The 13,624-nt window shown below is 40.4% G+C and overlaps 2 protein-coding genes across 2 annotated transcripts; both read left to right on the top strand.

The window, feature by feature from the left end:
• Positions 1 to 57: 57 nt before the first annotated feature.
• Positions 58 to 8,718, top strand: or64d1 (odorant receptor, family 64, subfamily D, member 1). The gene is made up of 3 exons (XM_032545015.1): positions 58 to 190; positions 7,834 to 8,106; positions 8,209 to 8,718. Exons 1-3 carry the CDS (start codon positions 128 to 130, stop codon positions 8,398 to 8,400), a joined length of 528 nt encoding a protein of 175 aa, XP_032400906.1. The 5' UTR covers positions 58 to 127; the 3' UTR covers positions 8,401 to 8,718.
• Positions 8,719 to 8,887: 169 nt separating this feature from the next.
• LOC116707532 (olfactory receptor 11A1-like) lies at positions 8,888 to 12,442 on the top strand. The gene has a single exon (XM_032544914.1). The coding sequence runs from the start codon at positions 10,205 to 10,207 to the stop codon at positions 11,174 to 11,176; it is 972 nt and encodes a 323-aa protein (XP_032400805.1). The 5' UTR covers positions 8,888 to 10,204; the 3' UTR covers positions 11,177 to 12,442.
• The last annotated feature ends 1,182 nt before the right edge of the window (positions 12,443 to 13,624 follow it).

Raw genomic sequence — 13,624 nt, 5'->3', positions numbered from 1 at the left:
GCGGTGCTCTGAATGGGACGCGGCCGGTCTCCATCAGCTGACGCGCCGCTTCTGCCGCCGACATCTTACCCCCGAAACGGCGGAGACGCAGAGTCCGAGTTTGACGGTCAATCACTCCGATAAAGTGATGACGGGCCCAGCGGGAAATGAAGGACGGGGTCGGGGAACATCGTTGCTGCCACCGGAGGAGGTGAGGAGACGGAGGGAAGGGGACACCGACAGTCCGTTCGTGCGTCTGTCTGCGCTGCAGTGGCGGACTGACCGCCAGACAGCTGCGGTAACGTTAGCAGCTAGCCGCTAACGGCTAGCCTGAACTGGGTTTAAAAATGCCAGATTTTAGTGTAGCGTAGTTCATCAAACCGGGTCTGACTGCTGTGAATTAAAACACGGTGCAGTTTTAATCTGGAGAACCTCCCTCTGGTTCGGCATTCAGAGAGAATAGCTAACTCAAATAATTTCCATTATTTTGTGAATTTTAACGTACTGCATTGTGGTTAGCGTTGTGTTTAAAAGGAGCGTCAGCTACGTGACTGGGCGGTGACTCCAGCCGCTGATTCAGTCGTGAAGGGAAACCCGAACCAAACAGCGGCTCGGTGTCTCAATGTGAGCCGAAATTACCGCTTCAGCTCCCGTTACCGCCCGAGGAAACGTCCGCAGGGAATAAATATGCAGTTTTCCGGCGTGATCAGTTTCCAGGAGGCTGAATGTTTTTCTGAACGCTGTTTCTTCAAGGCTTCTTCCTTCTGAAGATGTTCTGTGATCCTCATTTTATTCAAATGTTCAAATATATTAAACCAAACCCGTTCTCAAATCAAATTGCTGCTATTCCTTACTTCTATATGGAAAGCCAAACGTACAAAAAACAACAATAAATTATAACTGAATCAATCTGTGAATAATCATGATGAACTATCAGTTTGATAATGCTTTTGATATTTAAATAACCACAATTTTATTTATTAATATTTTTAAAATAAGTTTTATGTCTATCTACGGTGTTATCAGGTGTTGAAAATTGGCATGTTTGCTTTAATGCGTAATCACAATGTATCTGGTTTACACCGATGTGTTTTGTATTTTAAATATTAAATAAAAAATACAAAATAAGAAACATTGAATCCCTGAAAGTGAACATTACTGACAACATAAAGTATTGTGATTCCTAACTTCCCATATTTTTTAATTTAAAAAGCAAATAATCATTAAAAACATGATCGTATTGACATATTTCTGTATGATGGGATATGGGGTATTTATTCAGAAGGTTGTAGGGAACTAAGATAAAACCGACCATGTATTTTACGGGGGAAAAAGTCACAATAAAAAAATCTAATTTGAGATTCAAAGTTGAAATTCTATGAATTGGATTTGATCCATAAAGGTGATATTTAGATCAGACATGATCAATGGAGCAGGAGAATGGGAAAAGATGGACATTTTAAAGAATGTGGACAGTTTGTAGATGTAAACTGGTTTCATCCAGTTTTTATATATTTTTAATAATCTGATTGAAACATGAAGATCCAGTTCAAATCTCCCAGAAACAGACTTTAAAAACATGTCGTCCTGCAGCAGAAATAAAATAATGAACGTGTCAATGAATGCAAAAATAAATCTAAATAACAAGGACAAAAGTACCTACTGCTAAATATTCTTCAAGATTTTTTTAACTAAATCTGTAATTTACTAGAAATGTTTTTATTACAGTTGCACATTTTATACATTTTTTTCTTATAATCTGTATTTTCTGTGTACATTTTTGCTCGTTGAACTGGATCGATTTTATGACTGGATTTTGACATCAGAACTGACAGGAAACGACAAATCTGGAAACTTTGAGCAGATTTGGTGCCGGCAACATCAAACTATTATAAGAAAGATTATCAGAAAAGCAAAACATCAAAGTAAAAAGCTTGAACAAGATGCTGAAATAACAGCTGTGCTGGAGCAGGGGTGCACCTAAACCGTGCAGGAGACCGGGGCCCCCAGGACCAGATCCGAACCCCCCTGGCCCCCATTTAAAAAACTGGAACCTGTCCGTCTGCTGCTACCTTCAGGGTCTGTTTGGAAATATCAAACTCATATTTCACGTAGAGACTTGATCAGATCAGGGAACTCTCCATCTGCAGCCTCCAGGGGGCGGTACTGTGCTCCAGGGAAGCCTCCAGAGCCGGTTCTGGTGCAAACCGGACCCGAACAGACTCAGTTCTGCTGCTGCGGTCCAGAACCAACTGGTGATGGACGCCTGCTCAGGAATCAGACGCTGACGCAGCTTTACAGCCGCCGCCGTCGCTGCTGCGCAGGGAGCCTGTTGCTAGGCAACAGCAGGGAGGCAGAGGAGGGAGAGTGATGTCACCTCAGTCTGCAGCGAGGCGTCCGTTTGGTCCCTCATTGTTTCGGGTTTAAATGTTTCTGGTTCTGTTTTTATTCCTGTTGATGAAATGAGAATAAATGGAGGATCAAAGCTGGAAGGATTTCACTTCCTGTTTCCTGCTGAGAGGAAAACCGAAGGAGGCTGAGGCGTCTCATGCAGGTTCACCTCGACCCGTCGTCTGGCAGCCGCTGCCGGGTCGCCATGACGACGAACTCCGACTGACGGCGTGAAGAGGAGCGGGTTTGGTCCAGGCTTGTTTGTGGCGTTTCTGGGGAATTCCTCCGGCCAGCAGGCGGCGCCGCTGAGCTGCAGCTCTGTGGTTTTTTTAGGTTTTGATTTTTGTAGCGTTGGATGAGAAAATCAAAACCTAAAGAAAATACAGCGCTGAGTGGGAGAGCAGCGGGAACCCGGAATAAACTTCTGGACCTCAGGGGTGTCCAAAGTGTGGCCCGGGGGCCATCTGTGGCCCTTCAGAAGGATTTTATTCGGTCCCTCACCTCAAGTTAAAAATGGTAAAAAACTGGCCAAAAAACCCCAAAACAATTGATGACCAAAAAAACGTTTTGCTTTTTAATTATATGTTGGTCTAAACTTTGTGTTCCTGCCATTGACAGAAGTTTAAGTTTATTTCTGTTCTAGTTTTGTCCTTTTTTCTGCATTCTATGTTTTTTTCTTTATGTGTGTGGAAATGTTAAAAATGATTTTTTGTTCACTGGCTAAAACTTAATAAAATAGTCAATTTTTCTTTTATGTAATAAATTCTGTGGCCTGGTGGTAGCTAAAATGTTCCAGTTTAAACCAGTTAGACCACTGGTTTAGTCATTCCTAATGTTGTTCCTGTAAAACGAGCCAGAACCAGAATATTTGCTGTTGTCGGTTCTGAACTCTGAGGGTGAATGTATAGGAATATGAAAGATAAAAGTAAATAAAAAATTCAAATGTCTTGCAGCCAATCAGAGACCATCTTTAACTGTATTGTTTAACTGAATCTTTTGGGTTTTATTGAATAAAATGTTCTGATCAGATGCCGTGTTTGAGTTTTATTCAGCCTACTTAGTTTCTCTGAAGATAAAATCTGTTTCTTCCAACAATCAAATGGAAAACTGTTTTTTCCAAGTTCAAGCTTCCTGATTTTAACCTTACATATATTTTTTAATCTTAGTAGTTGCTTTGATCTTTTTTTTTTTGTACAATTTTTCAGTCTGAAATGCAAGAATGGATGAGCATTTGAAATAGTTTTGAATATCAGAATAAAGATATAAATTGGACAATCCAGTTGTTTTTTTAAGTTATTGAGAAATTCTGATAAACCACATAATATGGAGATATCTCATTAAAAATTAAATGGTATGAATAAAGAATAATACTCAAAGTGACCCCATAAATTAAAATAAACATTAAAAAAAATCATTTTAATGGGAAGCTCATTTTGTCAGATTCGATTTATTTGTAGATGTATATTTATTTTTTGACACTTATTTTATAAGGCTACTTTACGTATTTCAGGGACTTTTAATTTTATTTGTTTATATATTTTTTAGCTCCATGTTCTAATATTTAAATGAGCGATCTCTGGCTGGTTCTGCTGCTCCAGTTTGGTTCGTGATGGCCGACCGATTACGTCATCATGCAGCAGACCCTGCAGTAGCCTGAAGCAGCCACCAGAGGGCGCCGCGTTAACAGCTGGATCCTGAAGCGGGAAGCTTCAGTGTTGGAGATGCTGAAATGTTTTCTCCTCTGTGGTTTGATGTTTGGCTCCGGAACAAATGAGTCACAGTAAAACATACAAATATTTAAAATACCTTTTATTATTTTAGTTTAGGTCAAACATTTACATTTAAACACAATGATACACATTTCCATAAACATTTGTTTGAAAATTCTTAGACTTAGACTGACTTTATTGTCATTTTGCATGCACAGGGTGTATACAGAATGAAATTTCGTTGCATACGGCTCAGGACAATGTTTTGAGCTTCCAATGTTGTGAGGTTACTCCAGAATAAAATAAAATGCAGTATAAAATATGAGTATAGATATGAATATAAAATATAAAGTGCAGGACTGACAGTAAAATAGAAGTTATTTAGCTCTGTACATGTGCAAGGTATGAAGTGGAGACCAGTTTTTGAGTGCAGTCCAGTTAAGAGTTCAGCAGTCTGATGGCAAGTGGGAAGAAGCTGTTTCGGAACCTGGTGGACCTGCACCGGATGCTGCGGAACCTCTTTCCAGAGGGCAGCAGGGAGAACAGTCCATGGTGGGGGTGTGAGGGGTCACTGACGATGTTTCGGCCTCGGGACACGCAGCGCTGGGATGAAATGTCCTGAATGGAGGGAAGGGGGGCCCCGATGATCCTCTCTGCTGTCCGCACCACTCTCCTCACGTTCTTCCTTAGGAAATATAAACTTATAAGACCTATATTATTCTTCAATTTAAAGAGAAGGGAAGGTTTTTCAATAATTCATGTCTAAAAACCAGCTTTAAATTCCACTTTTCTCAAAGATTCCCTGTTTTTAAATTATTTTGATGATTAATTGGATAAAACAATGGCACATTTTTATTATCTTCACTTCAGCTTATTTTATGTACAAAATAAAAATAGAGAAAAATATAAATAAACAATTAAATTCCTTTTGAACAGAATTACATTATTTTATTGCTTGAAGAGTAGTAACAGCATTCTAGCTAGGCTAGCTCGTTTGTTTGGGTAGTATTTACCCAGGATGCCCTGCGCTGCAGTCCACTTCCTGCTTTTGGAGCGATCTGTGGTCCACTTGGCGTTCACATATCAAACTACACCAGGGTTCACTTCAGCTGAACAGAACTAGGTTTGTAGGCGGATCAAACACGTTAACTGTTTGATCGGTTAACGTGGATCAAACAGTTTAACCACAAATTGAGCCTAAGCATCAAAGAAAAGAGATTTAATCCAAACTTTATGCTTTAAACTTATGAGACCAGGTAAATGTTTTGGGTGGATCTGTTATTCAGACACAAACAGGGTCACAGAGGTCACTGGTGTGATTGCATCATGTTTATTGTGTCCTGTCTCTTTAATGAGCCCCAGTGGAGCTGCTCTGAAACAACACTGAGCCCAGAGGACGCAGTCTGTGTGGACGTTTGGACACTAACAGGACAATTAGCACGCATCAAGAAGCACAGGAGCTCTCTGCTGTTGCTATGGTTACTGCCGCCTGTTTGTTACGAATAAGTTTTGTTTCAGACTTCAGGAAACTTCAGCAAGCTGACAGGTTGCGTCAGGGCTCCTGGATTTGGATGACGCCTCTGCTCTTTCTGTAATATGAATATAAAATCCTAAATTATAGAAAATCTGATGGGATTCCAACTGGAGAAACTTTAGAAAGAAAAGGAAAATTTTATTATCATGGATGATTTTCTGCTTCTAGTTAAGAAAGTCAAAGAAATTCTATTTGGATTTGATTAGTCAAAACCAAGACCAAGCAATAATCCAACCTTTACGGGTCAATAATGGATTAAATTGATTAGAAATGAAGGACAAAACATTTAATGACAACAAGGACAAGGCACCAATAAATTGAAACCAGGAGGATTAACTGAAGGAGCCACTGACAACCAGAACGACCAAAAACCAAACAGAGAAGGAAACCAGATCTGGAACAAATGATTTGACCAAACTGGTTCCAGTCTGACCTAAAGAACTGAGTGTCTTCGTGTCAATCGGTAATTTCTCATCTGAGCGGACAGAAGTCATGTGGGGTTCCCCAGGGCTGAGTCCTGGGACTCCTCCGTACATGTAGGCCTGGAAGGGTCACTCATTTTACTGCACCACAAATTGCCCCAGTAATTTATGAGATAAATTATATTTTGAGACCATTATGAAGTAACAAAGTTTCATTTTGTAACGAACACTTCACACTGAAATATCCTAAATAAAACACGACCAAAAACAAAACGAACATAAAAAACACAACTGAAGCCATGAATGAAGAACATTTCCATGACCAGAGACTAAAGCCTCAGATCAGAGAAACTCATCCAGGTGTTTCTCTTTAGTGGCTTTGATTCTCGTCTTCACAGGTCTGACTGACAAACCAACGGTCCAGAACCTGCTGGTCCAGAACCTACTGGTCCAGAACGCTGCTGCTGGAGTTCTGACTAGAACCAGGAGGATAGAGACACCACCCTCAGTGTGGTGCACCAGAGAAATGAGTAAAAGACCAGAGAGATTAATCTCAGACTCTACTGTACAGGCCTCCGTTTGCAGGTTACAGTTCATGATAGAACAATTAGAAACAGACCAAGGCGGCATCAATCCCACCAGCTTTGTTTAATCCGCTTTGCTTAGAAAGCCCGTTTGGTTGGCGAGGTGTGAACGCTAATCGAACCTCTGGTCCTCCAAACCTAGGTCTGGGTTCAGTTCAAGTGAACTCTGGTTCGGTTTGAATGTGAACGCCAAACAGACCAGAGACCGCTCCAAAAGCAGGAAGTGGACTAGAGCACAGTGAGGAGAAATGGCTCCTGACTTTTAGCCAAAGACTAAAGAGAAATCCTCCAACACTAAAATCTGATGCTTCCATCTTGTTTCCATCTGGTGAAGAAGGAAGTTGCTCTTAGTGTCTTCAGAGGTTTTTGTGTCGTTTCCTTCAGTGCATCGCCCCCACAGGCCAGGAGGGGAACAGGTTGGTTTGACTCAGAGCAGAGAGAAAGAGAACCACAGCAGCTGGATGGAGCAGATGATGAATTTCTGGTTCCTGTAGAATCGGGTCTACTGAACCAAAAGGAGGAGAAAACATTGCTAAATAATTAGTTTGGCAGCATTTTCTGTTTCCAGTAGGAATGATAAATGACAGAGTGACAGACAACATGTAAACCCTGCAAGTAGATGAAATTTAGTAAACCTATTATACCCTGAAAATGGAAGAAATGTTGCTGTTTTGGTCCCTAATGGAACCCAGTGCACCGGACTGTCAGGTGGAAAACATGCTTCGCTCGTACGGTTTGTTTGGGAAGGATTCTCTCTCTCGTTGGTCTCTGCTGACTTTAGAGGATATAAAAGCTTCATGGTGTAACTCAGCTCCTCTCTGCTCATCATGACTAACTCTTCACAGGTCATATATTTCACTCTGACTGCCTACTTTGACATTGGGAGTTTGAAATACTTGTACTTTATGATGGTTATGTGTTTCTATGTTCTGATTATCAGCTGTAACGTCCTGCTGATCGCGGTGATCTGTGTGAACCGGACCTTACATGAACCCATGTTCCTGTTCCTCTGCAGCCTGTTTGTGAACGAACTGTACGGCAGTTTGGGTTTGTTTCCCTTCCTGCTGGTCCAGATCCTCTCTGACGTTCACTCCGTTTCTGCTCCGCTCTGCTTCCTGCAGATCTTCTGCGTTTACAGTTATGCAGCAGTTGAAGTTTTGAACTTGGCCGTCATGTCTTATGACCGCTATGTGGCCATCTGTTTTCCTCTGCAGTACACCTCCACCATGACGGATAGAAAGGTTGCGTTGCTCATTGCGCTGACCTGGGCGTTGCCTGTTCTGGCCACTGTGGTTCTGGTGTCGCTCAGCGCCCCGCTGCAGCTTTGTGGGAACGTCATCGATAAAGTTTTCTGTGGGAATTTCTCCATCGTTAAGCTGAGCTGCTCTAACACCAGCATTAACAACGTTTACGGTCTGGTTCTGACCGTCGTCTCCATCGTCGCTCCGCTCGTTTTAATCCTCTACACCTATGGAAAGATTCTGGAGGTGTGTTTCTGTGCTACCAAACAGACGCGACAGAAAGCCGTCAGCACCTGCACGCCTCACCTGGCCTCCATCCTGAACTTTTCTTTCGGCTGCTGTTTCCAGATCCTGCAGAGCAGGTTTGACCTCAGCAGGGTGCCTCCGGTGCTGGCCATCGTTTTGTCTCTTTACTTCCTGACCTGCCAGCCGCTCTTCAACCCGGCGCTGTACGGCCTGAAAATGGCCGCCATCCGAGACGCATGTAAACGTTTGTTATGTGGGGAAAACTCGGCTTCTGCAGCAGCTTTTCATGCCTGAGAACCTTCAGCTTGACTCAAGCTCTTCTTCTTTTCGTTGTTTCCAGCCTCAGGTTTGATGTTTTTCTTTAATGAAACATTTTCAGTTTGTAGATGAGGAATCATTTTTAACATGTTGTTACCGACATTTTTCTCTCTATTAATGTTTTTTTTGCTTTGCGGATGTTTTAAAACAGGAAAGTAAAACTTATTTTCATTTCATTTTCATCATAAACCATGAAGGTCCTCATGGGGCAACTGTGGTAAAAAATATTGATAAAACTGTTAAAATGGGACCTTAACAAATTTTACATTTAGCATCAAAGTAATTCATACAAACAAAAAAAATTAATTTGACTAATAAAATACAATTTAAACACACAACTGTTATCTTGAAGTTCTCTTTCTGTGTCAGTCTGGAGCCTGCAGGGCCACAGAAACGGCCGTGGCGGGCCGGGTTTGGCCCGCGGACCTCAAGTTTTACACATCTGCCTTAATGGAAGAAGGAAAACATTTTCCAAGCTGTTTTATTTTGTCGAGTGTTTGGGAAACATGAATGTAAAAGTCAGAACAGACGACCAAATAAAATGTATTCATTTCGTCTTAAAACATATGCGTCAAACTCGAGGTTTATTATTTGTGGAAGCAATAAAAAAAAATTCAAGCATGTTCAAGGTTAAAATAAATTTAATGAGCTGGAAAGTCATAAAAATGTTTGGAACAGTAAGATTTTTGTTTTGAAAAATAGGAAAGAAAGATCAGCTGTGGACAGTATCAGTTTAAAATTTTTAGTAATGAGTAAATATTTCCCAAACATAATGATCACATCATGTTCAGCAGTTTTAATTTGTTGCAGTTTTATATAATTATTACACAACGAGCTAGAAAAAATATGAGAAACCAAACGTTCAACCTTAAAGCTTCTTTTTGTCATTTATTTATATTAATTTGTAGCAATGAATAACAATAAAAACAAGCCAAACAACATAAAGGGACTAACATAAAAAGCATAAAAATAATAAAGAGGAAATATCCAAATCACCAGACTTTTGTACATGAAGTGACATTTGAACAATAGTGTGTTTGGGCCATTGCAGATAGAAACAGAGGAAACTCTCCCCCCCAAAAAATCCAATTTCAGAAAATTTCTATAGCAAAACATGAGAATTTCTGAGTGTGAAAAGTCAAAAGTTTGCTAGAAAAACTTTCTATCTAAGAAGTCACTATTGCAGTAATCAATTAGAGTAAAGATAAACGCATGGATGAGTCTCTGTAGATCTTGATGGCCCATTATAAATGTTCTCCAGATGATAGAAGGCCGACTTTGTAACCGTCTTTCTGTGGCTCTGAAGGTTCAGGTCAGAGGTCAGCCTGATCTCTAGTTTCCCACTGCAATAACTGAAGCTGAGTGCTGATTCTAGATGGTTCCTCTGTAGGTCCAAAGATAAAAACTTCAATTTTATTTGGGTTTGTAAAAAAAAAGAAAATTGTGAATAACAAACCTACAGTGTAGTCATCCTTCCACCAAACTTTCCCCTGTGCAGGAAGCAGCCAGGCAGTGGTTGTTGTTCTGCCATCGTTGTGCTGATGCTGGAGGCGTGATGCTGGGCGTCGCTCTGGCTCTTTAAGTGAAGCTGAAGCTGATCTGAGCTCAGTTTGCTGTGACTCTGATCCAACGGCTGCTGGCTCCAGCTGGGAGGCGTTTCCACCGTTAAAACTCTGGATTCCTTCTTTATTTGGTGGAAATGATTTAATTTGTTTCACTCTGTTAATTTTTATAAACATGAGTTAGTTTTTCTGATTAGTTTCTCCAATAACTCACCTCTATGGTTGTTTTACAAACTAAAATTAGGATGAAATTAAACTCCTCTCAGGTTTTGTATTTCACTCTGACTGCCTATGTGGACTCTGGTTCCCTGAAATATTTCTGTTTCTTTGTCATCCTGTCTCTGTATGTTCTGATTATCAGCTGTAACGTCCTGCTGATCGTGTTGATCTGTGTGAACCGGACCTTACATGAACCCATGTTCCTGTTCCTCTGCAGCCTGTTTGTGAACGAACTGTACGGCAGTTTGGGTTTGTTTCCCTTCCTGCTGGTTCAGATCCTCTCTGATGTTCACATCATTCCTGCTCCTCTTTGTTTCCTGCAGATTTTCTGTATTTATACGTATGCAAGTGTAGAGTTTACTAACTTAGCCGTCATGTCTTATGACAGATATGTAGCGATCTGCTGTCCTCTGCAGTATAACTCCCTGATGACTTCACAGAGGATAGTTTTCCTGCTGTTCATCATATGGCTGCCTCCCTGTCTAGCGGTCGGGGGAACGGCCTTTCTGAGTTCCTCTCTGCAGCTCTGTGGGAACGTCATCAATAAGGTTTACTGTAGCAATCACTCCATCATCAAGCTGGCCTGTAACGACCCCACAGCCAATAACATCTATGAATTTGTGATGTCTTTCCTCACAGTCTGTGTTCCTGTTTCTGTTATCGTCTACACCTACATGAGGATCCTTCAGGTGTGTTTCTCTGGGTCCAAACAGACCCGGCAGAAAGCCGTCAGTACCTGCACCCCCCACCTTGCTTCTATAATCAACTTCTCCTTCGGTGTTTCCTTTGAAATATTGCAGAGCAGATTTAACATGAATACTGTTCCCAGTTTTATCAGAATACTTTTATCTCTGTATTTTCTGACGTGTCAGACGGTTTTTAACCCGGTTCTGTACGGCCTGAATATGTCCAAAATACGCAGCATGTGTAAAAAGCTGGTTCTGAACTCTGTGAGGAAATGTTCACCATGAAGAAGGTTTTTATTTTGGTTTCTGGTAAAATTAATACTTAATAAAATTCACTATTTGACTCCAAAAGGGATTTAAATTATTTATTTACACAATAAAAAGAATCATAATTCCTATTGCAATTATTTACAAAGAAATACTGAGGTTAACCTTTGACCTTTTGAAATAAATGTACAGTCCTGTATGGTAAATAGTTTCTAATTGTGTCCTATCCTGAGAAATAATGAACATAAAACCTGCAGGTGTTTGACTTTCGGTGCAGAATATATTCAACTTAAATTAATCAATTTAATGTCAAATTGTCCATGACAAATGACAAAATTATTTATAAACACACAAACTAAACCACTATTTTTTCAAGAAAAACTGCAGTAAAAATGTTTGCTATATTTAGGATTAAAGTGAACTTTTAATTTGATTAGAAAGCAACATTAATGTGTTAGAATGTCAGCATCAGAATCCTGACTGGAGTTATAACATTTCAACCTCCAGGACTTGGAGAAAATCACCAAAATTAAGTCACTAAATTAATTATAGTGAAGGTGACGCCAGTATCAGAAGTTTATCCTGTACTTGTTGGGTTGCAGCTGGGGATCAAAGGGCAGCTGTGGCTACAATGTAGCTCATCAACATGTGAATGAACGGCCGAATAACTGAATGTCCTCTGGACTCTGGAGAGAAGATGAACCTTTTTCTCCTCCTTTCCTTCCATCTGTGCTGCATTTGCTCTCTGCCCTGTGATTTCTTTTTGAGCCTCTTTAAATTACAATTCATGGATCTTGTGATTGTAATTGCAAGATCCATGTAATTACATGGACCAATGTAATTGGTCAGCTGATCTCTGTGCAAGTGATCAAACTGTAAAGTCCTCTGTCCCTGACAGGAAACATGTAGCTGGAAACGTGATGGAAGGCCGTGTGTCTGTCCACGCTGTCAGCAGAGGATGTCGTTGAAACATGAACATAATTACATTTTTGATAACAGAATTTTTGCTTTTTGGATTTGGCAGTTGGCTGGCATATCGAGAAATTAGGAAAATGTCATCAGCTGTTCTAGGAGCAGTTATGCTGCCAGGCCTCTGTGAGGCGATGTGCCGTTCTATCAACACTCGGACTTGGATGCTGTGTGACCAGAACCACTAGTTGTTCTGTTCGCTGAGAAAACAGCCCGGACAGGTCAGAAACTCTGTCCTGTGGGACTGACCACAAATGTGGCTGTTAGGATTTCGCCATCAAGATGAACCACTGAGACTTTAAGGCAGACGGAAAATTAACGAAAATTAATGTAGCCTGCGTGTGTGTTTACCATCAAAAACAACCAATCAGAGCCAGGAGGAGCGGCTTAATGCTGTCAATCAACCTCATTTACTCGCTGCTAAATGTATTTATGAGAGAAACAACTTACTGTTTCAGGAAAACCCTTAATTTGCCATCGGCAGCCATGCTAACTAGCATTAGCATTTGTAGCAGGCTGTGTTTGCAGCTGTAGAATAGCAAAGAGCAGCGCTAAGACCCTCCCCCTGGCTCTGATTGGTTGTTTCTGACTTAGCGGTGTTTTTATGCAGTTAACACTGGGAGCACTGGAGCACAGATTATTTATTATGTTCTCACAACATAATGATAATTTTAACAAACATGTCAAAACATATAATTTTATTAAGGTTAGGTACTGGAGCTTTAATTCTTTTTTTTTTTGGTCTTTAATCAACCGTTTCTCCTCTCTGTCAAGAGGTTCTATCTTTCTCCCAGGCCACAGTTATTATTATTATTACTTTTCATAATTTATCTTTTCTGGTTAAATAAAAATGATTCCTTAACCAACAAGGACTGAAAGGCCATTCAGAGAGGAAGAATTCATCACTCTTAAAGTCGCCTAAAAAGTCAAACACCCTGCGATATTAAAGAGTTGTCCTCTGTCTGATGAAGCTAAACTGTAGCATTTGGTCATAATGATCACAGTTAGTTTTGCAGAAGCTTACAGACCTGAAAACATTGAAAACAGCAGTAAAATACAGGGATGTCAACAGGGTTTTGTTTAGGAACTGACACTAAAAAGGCTCCGATTTCAGTCCAATAGAAAACTTTGTGGTTGGAGAAAATGTGAATGATCATTGTGTCCCAAAGCCCGACCCAGGGACTCTGGTTCTGTCAGGATGAAAACTACTGTGAGAATATAATATTTTAAATGAGCTCATCTGCTGGAAAATCTTTCTAAAGAACTTTGCTCCAGTCAGTAGGATCCCTGGTTTCAACTCATGAGCTAAAATGCTCTTTTATTTTTATTTTGTTTTACCACAACGCCACCTATTGATGAATCTCCCACATAAAATGAGTTGCAGAATTTGCTTAAATTAGCTTCAACAAGATTAGAATAAACTAATATAAGCAGACGTTATAATAAAGAAAATGTACTAGTAATAACTAACAGTTACTGTTTGATGTTATGTAACAA

Source organism: Xiphophorus hellerii, chromosome 18, assembly GCF_003331165.1.
Source record: "Xiphophorus hellerii strain 12219 chromosome 18, Xiphophorus_hellerii-4.1, whole genome shotgun sequence".
NCBI lineage: Eukaryota > Metazoa > Chordata > Actinopteri > Cyprinodontiformes > Poeciliidae > Xiphophorus > Xiphophorus hellerii.
The sequence above is the reverse complement of the archived record's forward strand: the minus strand, read 5'-3'. Positions and strand labels throughout refer to the sequence as shown.